Source organism: Procambarus clarkii, chromosome 27 (genome assembly GCF_040958095.1).
Source record: "Procambarus clarkii isolate CNS0578487 chromosome 27, FALCON_Pclarkii_2.0, whole genome shotgun sequence".
In the NCBI taxonomy this organism is placed as follows: domain Eukaryota; kingdom Metazoa; phylum Arthropoda; class Malacostraca; order Decapoda; family Cambaridae; genus Procambarus; species Procambarus clarkii.
In genome coordinates, this window is record NC_091176.1 from 16525278 (window position 1) to 16544537 (window position 19260).

General features: G+C 45.0%; 1 protein-coding gene across 1 annotated transcript in view; it reads right to left on the reverse strand.

The window, feature by feature from the left end:
* Positions 1-979: 979 nt before the first annotated feature.
* LOC123762750 (filaggrin-2) overlaps positions 980-19260 on the reverse strand; it is a 20677-nt gene continuing 2396 nt past the window's right edge. Inside the window, exons 4-9 of the mRNA XM_069332113.1 lie at positions 19102-19215; positions 17889-18033; positions 16810-17004; positions 14230-14375; positions 11662-12442; positions 980-4500 (exon numbers count right to left, since the gene is read on the reverse strand). Of these exons, the coding sequence (XP_069188214.1) occupies positions 3386-4500; positions 11662-12442; positions 14230-14375; positions 16810-17004; positions 17889-18033; positions 19102-19215 (2496 nt within the window). The 3' untranslated portion in view covers positions 980-3385. The remainder of the gene's footprint in view (positions 4501-11661; positions 12443-14229; positions 14376-16809; positions 17005-17888; positions 18034-19101; positions 19216-19260) is intronic.

The window sequence follows — 19260 nt, forward strand, 5'->3', positions numbered from 1 at the left end:
CAGAGGTCTGAAAGCTGCAGTATTAAGAGCTATGACAACTTTTGTAATAATAGGTATTTGTATGGTCAGCACAGTAACCGGACCAGGCAATGTGATGTAGTCATTGCGCAAATTCGCCTTGGCTATAGACACATCTGGCAGGTTAGTGAGGCTGAGCCACTACCAGAATATTCAGATTGTAAACTCTGTGACAAACCTTTAATGCATTCACTAGAACATTATATTGTTGAATGTGAAACCGTAAAAGATTTTAGACCTCCTGGCCTATTGTACCACCAACTGTGTAACTATTTCATTGAATCTGGTGTACTGGACGACATGCTAACAATTTATCCAAAATTTGCTTGTTCATTTTAAAGAATGAAGAACAATTTTATTAATATTATTTTTTAAACTGTATCACTTATGAACCCATCCCTGCCCTTGTGTGGCAGTGCACAATAGAAAGTTGTTTTTACATATTCATACATAAAAACATTGACTGTAACCATGATATTATATATGTGCTTCAGCCTACAGTTTAGACCTATTGTCTTGTGTATGACCCTCTGTCCTGCGTGACAGTGAATACCAGCATTATCCTCACTTTAATAAGACTTAATTGAAATCCTCAGATTAGGCAAAATTGTAATTAAATTTTGTCAATAAAGATGTTAATAAATAATAATAATCTTTGTAAAGGCTTTTATTTTTTGGAATATGTGAGGAGAGAGAACGAAATTGACCGGAAATACGAAAATTAAAATATTTGTCATTAACCGAATGTTTATTAGCCATTTACAAGGTATATTTGCTCTCAATAACTGAGCGTTTCGTCAATAACTGAGCATTTCGTCAATACCTGAGTGGCTCGTCAATACCTGGGTGACTCGTCAATACCTGAGCAATTCGAAAATAACTGAACGATTCGTCTTTTCCGAAACATTTTCAGTTTTAATTGCCACGAAATGTTGGGATTTCCACGAAAATTAGAGACCTGTGATATTTGTATTTTTATTTCAAGCAAATACTGGACATACATACATACATGTTTATTTACTCGGAGAGAGGTGTATAAAAGTACAATGTTAGGTTATAAGATTATATGTGACCAGCTACACGTAAATACGTTCAGGGCCCCATACAAAAACATACACGCATTTGTGCATATAAGCACCTGAGCACCACGCACAAGTACACACACAAATAGTTTCATTAGCGCAAATACTTAAACACACGTACTAAAGTACTCTTGAACATACAGAGGATCACTCAAGCATGCAGACACACACACACACACACACAAAGAACCAAAGCTCAACCCCCGCAAGCAAATTGGTGAGTACACACACACAAACACACACACACACACACACACACACACACACACACACACACACACACACACACACACACACACACACACACACACACACACACACACACACACACACACACACACACATACACACGCACACACACACACACACACACACACCAATATGTATGTACATGCACCTCCCATACAAGCCATATTTACACCCTTCTCAACCACATCTAAAGGATTTAAACATATGTCAAAGTAAAGTTAATAACCATGTAATAATTGACATATAAAACTTTGTAATTATCACATATATATCCTTTTTCCAATTTGGTTTCCACATTCAACAAAGAATGTTTAAGCAATGGAAAACATACAACGTGTTGCCATATTATTTTCAGTGATCTATAGTTGATTGGAGAGGAGCTGTAGTTAGTTATACCCTTCAGTTGGTTGTTGAGGAGTTTTAGTTGGTTGTTGAGGAGTTTTAGCTGGTTGCCGAGGAGATAAAGTTGGCTGTAGAGGAAATGTAGTTGCTTGTAGAGAAGACGTAGTTGTTGTAGAAGCACTATAGTTGGTTGTAAAAGAGATGTAGTTTCGTGCCATGCTTTTCGAGGATCATTAGTGCCTGGCTAGTGTCCTAAGAATCACTAGGGCATCTATTATGACACCGCACCTGGGCCAGTCAGGGTCTTAGGAAAGATTCCTGTCATCTTAATCATTCAGGTGCACTTAAAAATCCCTATGTTATTTCAAGGACAATTAATGACTTGCTCATAGATCCTCCGAGTACCGAACTTGCCTGATAGCACGACCGTATTTTACGACTTAAAATAAAAACAGAATAATGTGTCAAGTATAGCGTTGAGAGGGTGCTTGAGGCGTACCAGATATGTAGAGGGCGAAACAAATGCTCACATAATGCTTCTATATCAACGTTATGGAATGTTACGCCAAGCGCTCTCCTTCTATAGACATAACTTTCAACTATTTGGGGACCGGACTATCAAGGGGAAGTCATTGAGAAGGTCCCTTTGCAAGGCAAATCACGAGGGTTTCAGGGAGTACTAAGGTGAATTATACATTTATTGCAAAAGCTTTGTTTTGTCAACTTATCTTTGAATGTCGTACTTGTTCGCAATAAAATGTTTTATTTTTGTCTTCCCGTGATGGAATTATGCAACACATAGAGCTGCAGATATTTATGAAAACTGCAGTTCTGTTCGAGCTTATGACTGCTGGAATGCTATATTGTTGTGCGTCTCTCCACACATGTGACTGAGACCTCACGTCACAGCTGTGTGTCTTTCCACACATGTGACTGAGAGACCTCTCGCTACAGGTGTGTTTCTCCACACATGTGACTGAGAGACCTCTCGCCACAGCTGTGTGTCTTTCCACACATGTGACTGAGAGACCTCTCGCTACAGGTGTGTTTCTCCACACATGTGACTGAGAGACCTCACGTCACAGCTGTGTGTTTCTCCACACATGTGACTGAGCGACCTCACGCCACAGCTGTGTGTTTCTCCAAACATGTGACTGAGCGACCTCACGCCACAGCTGTATGTTTCTCCAAACATGTGACTGAGCGACCTCACGCCACAGCTGTATGTTTCTCCAAACATGTGACTGAGCGACCTCACGCCACAGCTGTATGTCTCACCACACATGTGACTGAGAGACCTCACGCCAAGGATCCACGTACTCACATAACTGTGATTGCAAGGGGTTGAGTTTCGGCTCTTTGGTTCCACCTCTCAACAGTCAATCAACTGTGAGAGATCGCACTCAACATCCGTGCGCATGTTTTTGTTTTCCGTGCGGCTTCATTTTATTTATGTTCTTTTCCGTAAGTTGATGTATTTCATCTTTGAGTCTACGTTCGATTATCTGTGAATTCATGTTTGTAACTCGGCTTCCTCAGCACAGTCGAAATCAGTTATCACAAACGGTGAAACAGAATGCATATGTCTGCTTACTTCTTAATTCTATGCTTTCCTTGGGATGTCTGTGTGAAGTACAAAATGTGAAATTAAGTACAAGACAGGGAAGCAGATGATGCTAAATAATTTTTTATTTTTATCTGCGGCCGGTGTCTGCACTGTTGTGGTTTGTCTGTTCGTCGTAGCTGTCACGGCTCTCAGTCCTAGAGATGTGTCGCACGAAGTCGCGAGGGAAGCGAGGACGTCCTGATGCGATAAACGCGTCCGAGGTAACTTCCGAAGACTCTGGGAGTCCCGTTGGAATTCTAGCGGAGATTGGGTCGGCGGAGGCGTCATGGGTAGGTCTCCCATGATGGGGTTCGCTGAAGCGCCGCCTGGAAGGGTCAGAGTGCTGGTGTGCGGTCTTCGGACACTGGTTACTGAGGCTGTGTTGGTTGGGACTGCCGATCCGTTGTTGAGGGCTGTCGGTCCGTTGTTGGGGGCTGCTGGTCCGTTGTTGGGGGCTGCTGGTCCGTTGTTGGGGGCTGCCGGTCCGTTGTTGAGGGCTGCCGGTCCGTTGTTGGGGGCTGCCAGTGCGTTGTTGGGGGCTGCCAGTACATTGTTGGGGGCTGCCTGTTCGTTGTTGGGGGCTGCCTGTTCGTTGTTGGGGGCTGCCGGTGCGTTGGTGGAAGCTGCTGGTGCGCTGGAATGGACTACTTGATTGGGTCCTGACGCAATGGCCAGGTTCTCCAGAGGCCATAGTGTGGCCATCAATAACACGCGGGGTGCGATGGTCGCCGGCGCCAGGATAGAGGATGCCTGGACCGTGTCTGGGGCAGTGTGGCTCGGCGCGCGGGGGTGGACTGCGGCTGTGTGTGGCGCCAGGAGAGTCGTCCGGGTCGTGCTGGTTTACAAACTGGATGTTATGCGACAGCCCGCCGTTATCATGCCCGTGAGGGGTATGGGTATGCGAGCGGGGACTCACGCGAGCATAAGGAACAAAGCTATGGAAGGTTCCACGATACTGTGAATTGTCGTTCAGAGTCTGGCCGACGGCAACCATGCCCAGACGGTCTCCAGGATTGCTGTCGTGTAGCGGTTTGTGATCCTCTGCTTGGTTACCGGGGGACGCTCGGTTCTGCTGCTGACTCTGGGCGTGGGCGTGTATGTGGGCGTGGGAGGTAGAGTTCCGCGGTCGCTGCAGACTCGAAAACTTCGACGGCACGGGTCTGCGCCTGCGCGGACCCAGGGTGTTGTAGCCAGCAGGAGTTCCTGAGAGGGAGAGTTTAGACCAACATTATTATTATCAGAATAGTCATAGGCCACACTTACCTTACCAACGCTGAACAACTCCTCCAGGAACCTAGATAGCGTCTTATGACCCAGCAACAGAGTACTTACGTCCTAGCCACACTGCAGACTCCTAGCCACACTGCAGTCTCCTAGCCACACTGCAGTCTCCAAGCCACACTGCAGTCTCCTAGCCACACTGCAGTCTCCTAGCCACACTGCAGTCTCCTAGCCACACTGCAGTCTCCTAGCCACACTGCAGTCTCCTAGCCACACTGCAGTCTCCTAGCTTGTCTGGAAGTCTTTTCCTGCTCAACGTGACGCTCACTCTCTCTTCTACGTCCCTCACTCCCAGGGACACCGCTTCTCTTCCTATCTAGGATTCTGTGCCGTAAACCAATCACTCACAAGTTCGCCTGGTCCATCATGGGGTCTACTCTCTCAATAAAACCTTTTCACTGGCTGCAATATCTTGCCCCCAAACTCCATACATATTCAACACCTTTCCTCGTTTTTCCTCTGGCTGTGGCCTACCTTGACCCCCCCCCCCTTCCGCTCTCCCCTCCCTAACACTGCTCCACCAGCGCGTCAGCATCCACACACACACACGCACACACACACGCACACACACACACACACACACACACACACACACACACACACACACACACACACACACACACACACACACACACGCACATACACACACACACACACTCACACACACACACACTCACACACACACATATGTCAGATCACTTATGTACCACTTATGTAAGACCAATCCTGGAGTATGCAGCTCCAGCTTGGAGTCCATACCTAGTTAAACACAAGACAAAGTTAGAGAAGATTCAGCGGTATGCCACCAGGACTCGTCCCGGAACTGAGAGGAATGAGCTACGAGGAAAGGCTAAAGGAGCTGAACCTCACATCCCTGGAAAACATAAGAGTAAGGGGAGACATGATAACCACCTACAAAATTCTCAGGGGAATTGAAAGGATGGACAAAGACAAACGCTTCAACACTGGTGGGACATAAACAAGGAGACACAGATGGAAACTTAGTTCCCAGATGAGCCACAGAGACGTTAAAAAGAGTTTTTCAGTGTCAGAGTAGTTAATAAAAGGAATGTACTAGGAAGTGATGTGGTGGAGGCTGACTCCATACACAGTTTCAAATGTATATATGATAGAGCCCAGTAGGCTCAGGAATCTGTACACCTAGTTAACTGACAGTTTAGAGGCGCGACCAAAGAGCCAGAGCTCAACCCCCGCAAAGCACAATTAGGTGAGTACACACACACACACGCAACTCCACCCACTTCCACACTTATTGCGCTTTTAACAATGATGTTTGTTGTTAAATATATTTGTTGTCATTTAGATTTCTTTACTAAAAAGATGCGGGTTCCAAGACGCCGCTGTGCAGCTCCCAGAGGTCATTTTTTGTATTCACTTTGATTCAAAGTAACTGGACTACACTTGCTTCCTGCTTCAGCCTCACGTCTGTCTCTTTCACCCTCTCCTTTAACTTCCTCCTCTATCTCCTATCCCTCTTCAACTTCCCCATTCGATTATCTTCTCTCTCTCTCTCTCTCTCTCTCTCTCTCTCTCTCTCTCTCTCTCTCTCTCTCTCTCTCTCTCTCTCTCTCTCTCTCTCTCTCTCTCTCCTTTGGTTCTCCTAATTTTCTCTTCCTTCCCTAAATGCCATCTCCCATGATTTATTTCCATCTCTTTCTGCCTTCTGTTCCTACCACTCTCACTCTTCGCTTCCTCTTTCCTCCTTTGTTTTTTTTGCCACTTCCGATTCTCATAGTCTTCGTTATATATTTACTTTTAAATTTCCCTCATAAAAAAAGCTTAACTCTACGTCGCTGTTTTATTTACATGTTTAGGAACTTTGTGCCGTTTACGTTGATAATGTTTCTCTCTCTCACCGCTACCAGGGAGAAACTCCCTAGAAGAGAGAAGAGAGAAACTCCATAGGGAGAACCTAGCCGCCACTCACTCTGCTTCATACGCCACCACCAGAATTGACACTACAGACCTGAAACTTAAAAAAAAATCTACATTTCCAACTTTCCACTTTGGACTTTCGCTCTTCACACTTCAGATTTACTCTCTCACCTCCCTCCCTCCGTCGTACTGCACTTGTAGTTGTATGAAATGAAACACGTTCATAAAATAGTCAAGTTCATCTTTCTGCTGCCTGAGACGCAATTGGTCAAGACTTTGGCACTGTCTTAACCCTTTCCTCAAGGTCCCTTCATCCCAGACACTTACTTCTGGGAATAGTATTTCATCTTAATATCTCCCTGTATGTTTTAGGTCAATCCTAATTTGCATAAATGTATATATATATGGACTTTGGACAGGGGAAGAACGCTTTGGACGCTGCACTTTGCAGCGTCCGCTGCAAAGTGCAGCAGAGCGCCAGGCGATGTGCCAACAACTATTGGCTCCAGCTCTGCTCCCAGATACAGACTGCAGCAGATACAGGCAATGTAAGGGGAATGTATGACGGCATCAAGCAGGCCCTCGGCCCAATCCAGAGGAAGACCGCTCCTCTGAAATCTGCCACTGGCGAGGTGATTCAGGACCAGACACTGCAGCTGAAGCGCTGGGTCGAGCACTACTCTGAGCTATACGCCAGGGACAATGTGGTCACCGAAGATGCCCTGAGCGCCATTGAGTGTCTGCCTGTGTTAATGGAGCTCGACAGTGAACCGACCCTGGAAGAACTCAGCGATGCCCTAGACTCCCTTGCTTCTGGTAAAGCTCCTGGCAAAGATGGCATTCCTGCTGAGACCTTGAAGTGCTGCAGAGGTAGCCTGCTCATGGAGCTGCACGAAATTCTCTGCCTCTGCTGGGAAGAAGGAGAGGTGCCACAGGACATGAGGGATGCCAACATCGTCACACTGTATAAGAATAAAGGTGACAGGGGCGACTGCAACAACTACCGTGGAATCTCCCTCCTCAGTATTGTCGGAAAGCTGTTTGCTCGAGTCGCATTGAGGAGGCTCCAAGTACTTGCAGAGAGAGTTTATCCAGAATCACAATGTGGATTCAGAGCTGGCAGGTCCACCATCGACATGGTCTTTTCCCTCAGACAACTGCAGGAGAAATGCAGGGAACAGAAGCAGCCACTCTTTGTAGCCTTCATAGATCTGACGAAGGCCTTCGACCTCGTCAGCAGGGATGGCCTGTTCAAGATCCTCCCCAAGATCGGATGCCCACCCAGGCTCCTCAGCATCATCAGATCTTTCCATGAGAACATGAGGGGCACCGTGGTCTTTGATGGCCTAACATCAGGCGCCTTTGACATCCGAAGTGGAGTAAAGCAGGGCTGCGTACTGGCTCCAACCCTATTCGGGATTTCTTTCGCAGTTATGCTGCGGCACGCCTTCGGATCTGTCACGGAAGGCATTTACCTCCGGACCAGGTCGGATGGAAAGCTCTTTAACCTCGCCAGGCTGAGAGCCAAGACAAAGGTTCGGCTGAGGTGTCTGCGCGACTTCCTCTTTGCCGACGACGCAGCAGTCACTGCCCACTCAGCTGAAGACCTCCAACGGCTCATAACCCACTTCAGCGAGGCCTCTCAGGCTTTCGGACTCACCATCAGTCTGAAGAAAACACAAGTCATGGGACAAGGAGTGGACTCCCCACCTGACATCGGCATCTCTGATTCCAAACTGGAAGTTGTTCACGACTTCGTGTACCTGGGCTCCACAATCTCTGACTCCCTCTCTCTTGATACGGAGCTAAACAAACGCATCGGTAAGGCATCTACTACCATGTCCAAACTGACAAAGAGAGTGTGGGCCAACAATAGGCTAACTGAGTATACTAAGATTCAGGTTTACAGATCCTGTGTCCTGAGCACTCTCCTTTATGGCAGTGAGTCTTGGACACTCCGCGCCCGTCAGGAAAGACGGCTGAATGCCTACCACATGCGCTGCCTTAGACACATCTTGGACATCACCTGGCAGGACAAGGTGACAAACAACAACGTCTTGGGGAGAGCAAGAATCACCAGCATGTACACAATGCTGAAACAGAGACGAATGCGCTGGCTCGGGCACGTTGTGCGAATGGGCGACGGCAGGATCCCCAAGGATCTCCTGTATGGAGAGCTGAGGCAGGGAAAGCGTCCAGTAGGCAAGCCCCAGCTACGGTACAAAGACGTATGCAAAAGGGACCTGAAAGCCATGGATGTCGATCTTGCTATATGGGAGACACTGGCTGCAGACCGTTCAGCCTGGAAGCAGTCTGTTCAACGAGGTCTCTCCAAGTTCGAGGAGTCACTTGCCAAGGAATCGGAGGCAAAGAGACAGAGAAGGAAAGCCGGTAACCAGGAAGACAGACCAGAATCGGACTTCGTTTGTGCTCGGTGTGGGATGGACTGCCACTCTCGGATTGGCCTCATCAGTCACACCAGACGCTGCACCAGGATTGACAACTAGGGCGCAACTCCATAGTCTCCCGAGACTGAAGGATGCCTATTTAAAAAATATGGACTTTAAAATTCCATGATCTATAACTTAGGCTTGTACCTCCAGTAACGTGCTTTCCCATCATTCTCATTTTATGCTAAATGTTTTGCTAATGTAAGCTTCACTGCTCTAATAGTAAGCCATAAGTCCTGCTCACTCCAGCCAGATCTGTAATGAATTTTATAAATCACTGACAAATAGAGCCTCTAAATCTAAATCTAAATCTAGAGTTTTCAGTCTATAATTATAATGATTATATAATTATGCTACTTTTATGACTCTTTTTCTGTAAATGAAATAAATTTTTCAACTATTTATGAATAAAGTTCATGAATTTGAATTTGAAGTTAGATTAAAAGAGTTTAGATAAGGATAGTTGAGGTGAGGTTTAATTAGGTTAATATCATTAAGGAGCAAAACTAATTTATAAGTACATAGAACTAATTTATTAGTACATAGTACTAATTTATTAGTACATAGTACTAATTTATTAGTACATAGTACTAATTTATTAGTATAAATACTCAACGTTGAATGCTCAATGTACGTGTTGTTCAGTTTAAATAACCTTACTCAATTTAGCCACTAATTTTTTACCGGCCGTATTGAAGTGATGTTATGCTGTTTTGGGCCGAATATACAGATACATTTGTACAGTTAAATGAATTACAAACAAATAGAGCAGTAGCCCATCACCCCAAGATAGTTCCCATTATGTTCATTTTCCTTTGAAACTTGAGTGTAACGCATTGTAGGGACGGATCTGTCTACAATATTTCTTCATCTGTCTGTCCTTTACAGTTCTTTATTTCAATTTATTGTCTGTCTCAATTTATTTTAATGTTCTCTTACACTCTGATGCTATTTTCTTCTGCATCACTTCCTCTCTCTCTCTCTCTCTCTCCTTCCCCTTCCCCATTTCCCATCTTTGTATGCATCTCGTCTCTGTACCACAAACTTCGCACTGCCTCTGTCACTTTCAAGATCTACGGAAAACTTACCTGAAAATGACCTCCACCCAGCTTCTTGTTGTTGATCGTGCATATCTGAACACCACACAGACACTGCTCTCAACATACACACAGACACTGCTCTCAACATACACACAGACACTGCTCTCAACATACACACAGACACATACCACTACATGAGAGCTTTTTTGTTCTTTGAAGTATATTTAATGATTTTTATGCATACTAATAATTAAGTAGTTATATATATAAAATAAGTTTGAGAAAATATTAGCAAAAAAAAGAAAGATTTCCACACACACATAAACACACATCAATAAAGATAAATAAATGGTTGCATGCAAGAAATGAGTTCATGCATAATCAAGCAGATAAAGAAATATACTGATTTCAAACAGAAAATCAAAGAGAAAGGAATTGCCAGACAAAAGAGGGAATGAGACAGGTAAATTAAAAGTTTTACAGAATAGCACACGAAGAGATGAAAACACAATACTCCTAAACGAAACACTGTTATCATCGGTATTTCTTCGACTTCAAGATAACGTTCTCAACCTAAATTCTGAGCGACACTCAGCCAGTTTCAATCCTAACTATCCCTTCATGGTTCATACAGCCATCCACTCCCAGTCCATCCAGCCTTGGAGTGTATTCTCAAACTCTATCGCAGCCACTTTACTTGAAAAGGAAGTTTAAGTAGTTTGGAAGATGTCTCGTATTTCAAAAAAGTATATAGAGAAAACTTGTGTACCTGTTACTTTATAAGTGGTACGAAAGAATGTGTGAATTTGAGTATGTATGTATATTTTTGTTTATATGTGTATATGTGTGTGTAGATATCTTTTTTGTTTATGTGTATAGGTATAGATTTTTTGTATACGTATGTATGTGTACACGCACTTTTTGGTTTTGTTTATACTAGTTTTTATGTAAAGAATGTTTTTCTCTTAAAACTTCTGTGCTTCTCACTCACACACACACACACACACACACACACACACACACACACACACACACACACACACACACACACACACACACACACACACACACACACACACACACATATATATATATATATACACACACACACACATATATATACACACACACACACACACACACACACACACACACACACACACACACACACACACACACACACACACACACATATATATATATATACACACACACACACATATATATACACACACACACACACACACACACACACACATATACACACACAGGGGGGGGGGCTGGCTGGCTGAGTGCACAGCGCTCTAGACTCGAGGACCCTAAGGACCAGGGTTCGATCCCGGCAGCCGGCGGAAAAACAAATGGGCAGTTTTCTTCATCCTGATGTGCCTGTTACCTAGCAGTAAATAGGTACCTGGGAGTTAGACAGCTGCTACGGGCTGCTTCCTGGGGAGGTGTATTTATGAGAAAAACAAAACAAAAATTAGTTAGTAGTTAGTAATGGTTGGTTGGTTGTACAGTTTAGAGGCGGGCTGAAAGAGCCAGAGCTCAAACCCCGCAAGCACAACTAGGTGAAACACACTCACACATACAAAAAGTACGTAACACTTGATCTCTCTCACTCATTGAGAGCATGAGACTTAAGACAAGACTTAAAACTGTTCATGGGAAACCATACTGCTCACGCAGCTCCCTACCTGTCACGCAGGAGGTGGGACTCGCTCTGGCCTCTTGGTAGCCAGTACTAAGGTCGTAGAGCCCTGAAGGATTTAAGCTGCTGTAGGGCGCTGGTGGCTGGAATGTCTGCTCGCCCTGTGGTGTTTGCTGGTAGAGTTGGACGTCGTAGGGCGGTGGGTGGTAATGTTGTGGGGCGGCGGTTGTGGTGGTGGTTGTAGTGGGGGTGGTGAGTGGCTGATGGTGAAGGTGTTGCTGTTGGAGGTGGTGATGATGCGGGCAGTTAGGGTGATAGAGAGGGTGATCCACGCCCTGCGAATACTCATAGCTGTGGTGAGAGGACACGGACGTCTGGTCGGCTGCTGGATTAGCGGCCGAGTTGACCTCTTTCTGCGGGAAATGTGTGTCGCGAGGCAGCGTGTCGTAGGTGCTGGAACACAGGGACGACACTTCACCTTCTCTGGACGCCTCCTGACGTGGTTCCTTCTCATCGTTACCCTGACCGTCGCTCTGCAGCAGGGGACTGGCTGTCCTCGGGGGTGTAGAGCTCACCTCCACACCAGCAGGAGCAGGAACGGAGATATTCTGGCCGGGCGCAAATGTCCCAACGTTCTGAGGACTCATGGTCCTGCTACTGACGAAGAGTGTAGTCGAGTCTCTGCTCACCATTACCATGCCGTTCTGGCGAGGAGCACTGTGGGCTGGTGGGCGCGTGGGGGCTGGTGTAGTGGTGGAGTGCGGGGCGGCGTTCGAGACTACCAGGTTAGTTGGGTCGCAGTCGTCCACGTTGGTCTGATGATCCTCCTTTAGCGGGTAGACAAAGAGACAAATATAGCCATATTCCTAACTAAAATGATAACCTAGAAATCCTCACTCCTGTCATTCCCATAAAAATCCTACACGAAAACATAAACTAACATTAAAATAGCAACGATATTTTGATCATCATTTCCTCAGTCTCCCACTTTCATGGTGTATAGAGGCATCAGGTAAGAGGAAATAGGCGAGCAATACCTCTGAGGGAAGACTACTGAATGTGTACAGTGACACCTAACTCTCCCCCCATAACTCTTCCTGCCATCCCAGTGCCTCACCGCCTCGCCTCAGCACCGCCAACCTTCACACACACACACACACACACACACACACACACACACACACACACACACACACACACACACACACACACACACACACACACCATCCACGCCACCACCCATGGAGCATCCATGGAGCATCCATGGCAGCATCCCACCACGTGAGAAGGAAATTCTCACGTGGTCATGTCAGTTGTCATTTAAAAGCACCGACACCCTCCTAAGAATCTCGTTCCAACGAGTTATCGATAACCTTATCGTAATTATCGTATTGCGGTCTTGAAACATTGCAACATAAAATTCGTAAAATGACGTAATTGAGTTGTGTGCGTTTGTTGAATTACACTTTCAATCATGCCTCGCACGCTTTTGACTTCAGTGTCAGGTTATTTACTCCCCATCTTCCTGGTCACTCTCTGCTCACACCCTCATCCATACATCAATACACTTTCATCAACATTATCTTCCATTCTTTCAACATGACCAAACAATCGATCATGGGATCAACCAACTTTTGTGCTGCACATCTCTCCTTAACATTTCTTTCCTCTGGTTTGCTTTATCTTAACAGTACAAAAATGCATCTGAGAGAGAGAGAGAGAGAGAGAGAGAGATAGAGAGAGAGAGAGATAGAGAGAGAGAGAGAGAGAGTTCTAGGGAACTTCCCCGCATGTATTACATGCATATTTTTTTTTGTTGGTGACTAGGAAGAAGAAAGTCACACAGGATTCCCTGATGGTAGCACGATCCATCCTCCTGTTTACATAATGTCTTTAGACTCCATTTAACTATTCCTCCGGACCCTATAAAATGTCTAAACATTTTATAGAGTCCGGAAAAAATAAAGCTAAAAAATTAACTTATATATGTCTGTATTTCAGCTCATTCTCCTGTTTTAATAGTAATTTTAGTAACGGTGAGGACCATACTATATATACCGAGGTACAGTGAAATTAAAAAGTAGAAATCTGAACTATTGAGTTGGACAAACCGGAAAACTATTTATTACTTGTGTTGCTTTGACACACTAAACTAACCTAACGTAACCGTTGTAGGCTTAAACATGATATCTGAGGCCTAATATAGTATACATATGTGCTATACTTGGACCTAGGAATATATAAGTTTATTTTTTAACTTCATTTATTTTTAAAGAATTCCTTACTAGTCAGTATACTACTATCTAAAAACTAAGTAAGTACGAATTCGTGACTATTGACGATCATCACAATAGATACTATCTAAAGAGTATCTAGATAGTAAAGATACTATCCATATATATTAGGCTCAGGATGGTTAGGTTAGATTAGGTTTGTTTTATTAGCAACATGAAGACAAAACCATTTCCTGTTTGTCCAAATTGAATACTACCAAATTCGAGTTTCTAATTGTCCAATACGGTCAACATATGAACGATGGTGCATATCGTTACTATTAGTACTACCTAAACATGAAGATAGCCCCACGATAGCGAGAAGGGAAGCTAGAAGTTACCTGATACGGCGGAGGGGTAGTGGAGGGGAGGTGAGGAGGGCACATGGAGGTGAGAGAGAGGAGAGTCCCTCCATGCACCAAGCCCGGGGTGGAGGCTGGAGTCACTCCATACACGTCCAACGCCACGTTCTTCGTTGACGACGAGGCTGCAGAGTTGGACAGGGTTGGAGGGGTTAAGAATGATGGTGTCAGTCGTTCATGGTACTGGGGGTTCCTCTGTCTCCTGAGTGTGTGCTCTAATGCATTGGTTATCTTAATTGTGTATATCCTGCCATCTTAAATGACATCTACCATATTAACCTGCAATCTTAATAAATATGGCGCTCTCAATGGCTTATATAAACATCTTAAGGGCATAAATAGTACACTAGTGGCATAACTTTTAAGGTACAAAATGTCTAGTTCACTGTGGCTTATATATATATATATATATATATATATATATATATATATATATATATATATATATATATATATATATATATGTATATACGTATATATATATATATATATATATATATATATATATATATATATATATATATATATATATATATATATATATATATATATATATATATATATATATATATATATATGTCGGCAACTGGCACGCGTCTCACACCACACGCCCTCCGAATTGCTGTGGCCCTCCGCCTTGCTGCCCCAATCCACACCAGATATATGTGTATTTGCGGCGAGGTGGTGGCTGACAGGTACGGCCACCATAGCCTACTCTGCCAAAGCACAGGGGGATGGCACTCGAGGCACAGTGAAGTTAACGACATCATCAAGAGGAGCCTCACCACAGCTGGATGCCCAGCTGAAAGAGAGCCCCGTTACCTAACGCCCCGTAACTCTGATGCTCTTATTGGTCGCCCGGATGGTATCACAGTGAACCCCATGGAAGAATGGCAAGCAGTTGGTATGGGACTACACGTGCGTATCAACCCTGGCTAACACCTACATTAACCTCAGTGTTGCACAACCAGGTGGCGCTGCCACCCACAGGGAAGCAGCCAAATCCCGTAAGTATAGAGAACTGGATCACCACTACAATTTTGTCCCCATTGCTTCTGAGACACTCGGCGCCTGGGGTAAAAGTGCTACCAGTTTTTTTAAGGAACTGGGTTCTAGGCTCATTGAAACAACAAGGGACCCAAGAGCTGCAAGCTTTCTTTTCCAGCGCCTCAGTGTGGCGATACAGAGGGGAAATGCGCACTGCATCCAGGGTTCCTACCCGCCATCTGAGGAGCTGGAGGAACTCGACAACCTATGATAACCATCTTTGTAACCCATATGTGACTCCTTTTTTGTAACAGAGTTCAAATAAAGTAAATATATATAAATATATATATATATATATATATATATATATATATATATATATATATATATATATATATATATATATATATATATATATATTTACTGCAATAACCTCCTTTCAAATCTGACACTGATGTGGAGTTTAAATAAAATTCTAGCATGTGTGAAATTTTAATGTATTCTAGATACATATACTAGCAAAACTACCTAATATATTTTCTATATCTACCATCACAGGGGAGTCTATTGGAATCTTAACACCATATCACAAATATTCGTATATTTTGTTAAGAGCAGGTAGCGTGGGGTCTCGTAGTTCAGTGGGTTTCGTTCTCGTCTCACACTACGGGGTCCCGAGTTCAATTCCCGGGCGGGAAAAATTATCGGGCACGTGTCCTTACATTTAATGGTCTATTTTATATAACCTGTTCCGGGGTTATCTTATTAATTATATCCCTACCATTACCCTTCCAACCCATTTCTGAGTATTTTAGTGCATCTTAGTCTAGGCATTCCTCAACAACCTATTTCTAGCTATTTTTGTACATCCTATTCCAGATTATCCTTGTACATCCAATTCCCCTATAGTCATGGTCATCCCATTGCTAACTTGATTTATGCATCCTATTCATTGCTTGCCTGTCTACATCCTGTGCTTCTAGCTCGCTAACTGTTCATCGAAACTATTATTGACTCAGTCGAATTATTTTATCTCTGTGAGTTACTTAAATGTTAACAAGTCATTCAAGCTACCATGGCTCAGGCAGTAGATGCACTCAATTACTTCACTAGTACTCCATTCAGTCATCCAGTCTCCATAGGTAAGAGAGAAGATATATATAGAGAGAAGTAAATAGGTACCCTGGAAGTTAGTCAGCTGTCACGGGCTGCTTCCTGGGGGTGGAGGCCTGGTCGAGGACCGGGCCGCGGGGACACTAAACCCCGAAATCATCTCAAGATATAAGATATAACCACCTGCATCATATGAGAGCAAAGGTGTTAGGTGGATAGTGGTGGGGAGGGGGCGGGGGGTACACATAGACAGAGCCCAGGAACTGAAGCCCAACCCGCTATTATACAATCCACGGTGTATACCAACGCTAAAAATACTTACGTAAACGATGAATATGAAAGCAGGACCCTTATTATAGTCCAAAATCATCATCCTGCTAACCACCCATTCTCATCAACCAAACTCATCCATCTACCCACCCATGCAGCCACCTACTCACTCATCATCATCCAGCTCACCAGAGGCGTTGCGGTTGGCAGCTCTCCTCCTGATGAAGCAGCCGATGACAGCCACGTGGAGAGCGAACAGCGCTGCCCCAGTGAGCGTGATGATCAGCAGCATCAGTCGAGGCATCCGGTTGGAACCCTCCTCCACCACGCTCCTCGAGCCCCCCGCCGACACCCCTGGCCACGCACTCGGCTGCCCTGGCACACCTGTGGGGGGAAAGGGGGGAGGGGAAGACTGACGGGGTGTGTGGGGGAGTGTGTGTGTGTGTGTGCCACTACCTCCCATACTGATGACTTCACGGAATTCAAAGCAAATCTACGAATTAAGAGAGTGAGGGTTATTGTTTTCTTTCGACTATGGGGGTCTATAAGAGGGCCGCAGAAGTGAGGGTGAGAGCAGAGGTGAGGGTGAGAGCAGAGGTGTCGTGTGAGAGCAGAGGTGTTGTGTGAGAGCAGAGGTGTCGTATGAGAGCAAAGGTGTCGTATGAGAGCAGAGGTGTCGTATGAGAGCAGCGATGTGCTAGATTTTGGGTGTTTGAGGGAGAGTGGCGCGGTTGGCAGTAGTGATGGATTAAAAAAAAAACTGTCCTACAGTTGTGATGAGAGATTGAAGAACTTGGGCCCATGGATACTAGCGAGGGATTAATGGAATTTCCGGGAGAAGTGGTTAAAGATTAATGGCCTTACCGTGAGTCGTGGCGAGGGATTAAAGAGCTTACCTTAGGCAGTGGCTTGATTAAAGCATTAAGTGACTTATCCAAGGTAACAGGGAAGGGATTTCATGAAGGCCAAATAGATATGACAATATTTCCCACTTTAGTTTCAAGTACCGACTCGGGGCTCCTGGTGACAGTCGTTCCCCTGACGAACTGACGAAGACTCCTGGCTCAGGAAATTTACCTGACGAAGGGGCCAGGTAAGGGGGCCCCCTCTTTCCTGCTGCAGGAGAGTTACCTGACGAAGGTACCAAGGGCCGAAATAGCCTAAGCTACTCCGTCCTCTTGAGATGTATTTTGTCCCCCCTCCAAAAAAAAAACGTACTTGAACGTGAGCCTGACGAAGGGGGCCCTTCACTGTTGCTAGGAACGTACCATGTGTGGTGGCCGTGACATGCGGGGTGACGTAGGAGGAAGGTCCCTGCAGGTTCCTGGCCTGTACCGTGAACAGGTACTCGGTGTCCGGAGACAGGTGATTCACCGTGGCGCCTCGTGCCTCTCCTCCCGATACTTCCACCACCTGCAGGAGACCACAGGAAAGTCATCTTGTCCAGTCACACACCCCTCCTTGCGAAACCTGTATATCTTCCAACACTCATAGCGACTCTGTGTGCATGTATATTAAATAGTTTACAAGTTCGAAACTTTAGCAATTCGAGGTTATTTTTTGTTGTAAACAACCGCGTATAGTGCTTCAGTGCTCACCAGCTGTTTAAAATAATCCGCCTTGATTGTTGAAAGATGTACAGGCTTCGTAAGTGGTTACATTATTATTTCAACAATTCTAGTAAAGGCTAATTCCTGCAACGTTCAGTCAGTCAACACAGGTTAATGTGGCCAATGTCGACTCGTGGATAATTTAACTCAGGTGTTTAAACACGTGTGGCGACGATTGTTGAATGATATGCTCTAGCCAGCATGCCCACTTGTCATACAGCATAGCCATCCCAGCGGCATACCCAACTCGATCTGAAGCATACCCAAGTTCTCAGTATACTGAGCCATGCAGCATGCCCAATCAACCCTGCAGCGTAATCTACCATCCAGCATATACAACCCCTTGAGCATACCCTTATCCTGCGGCATACCCAGCCCTGCGGCATATCCAGCCCTGATGCATTCCCAACCTCTTCAGCTATACCCAACCCTCGTAGCATACCCAACCCCAACAGTATACTTAACACATCATACCACACATTCTAACGGTCCATCCAAGACCATTATTACACGACTTGCCAATCGTCCACGAAGGACGAAAATGTCGTCGTTTCTTCACTATCAGATGTGTGGAGGTTCATTATCAATTAGTACCCCGTATTTTTGTCCGTTGTGGCAAGAGGGAGAGCTGACCTGGCATACCTGTAACATAGGAACCCTTTCCACACCTGCTGGACACAATTGCAACCTGTTACATCTGCAGCATGCTAAGCTATCAGTGCTATACCTGCAGCATACGGACACTACCACATCTGCACCACACCATCAATACCACATCTACCACATATCGACAATTGTCACACACACACACACACACATACACACCGGCAACACACCAACACTACCACACCTGCAGCATACCAGCACTAACCTGGTATTCTAGTGACCCAGCAGCACGATATCTCACAGCATACCCGCGGGGCATCCCGCCCTCGTAGTTGGGCACCCAGGCCAGGTAGACTGAACTAGTAGTTACGTTGTACACCTGTAATAGGCAGTCACATATATAAATATAACATAATATATTATA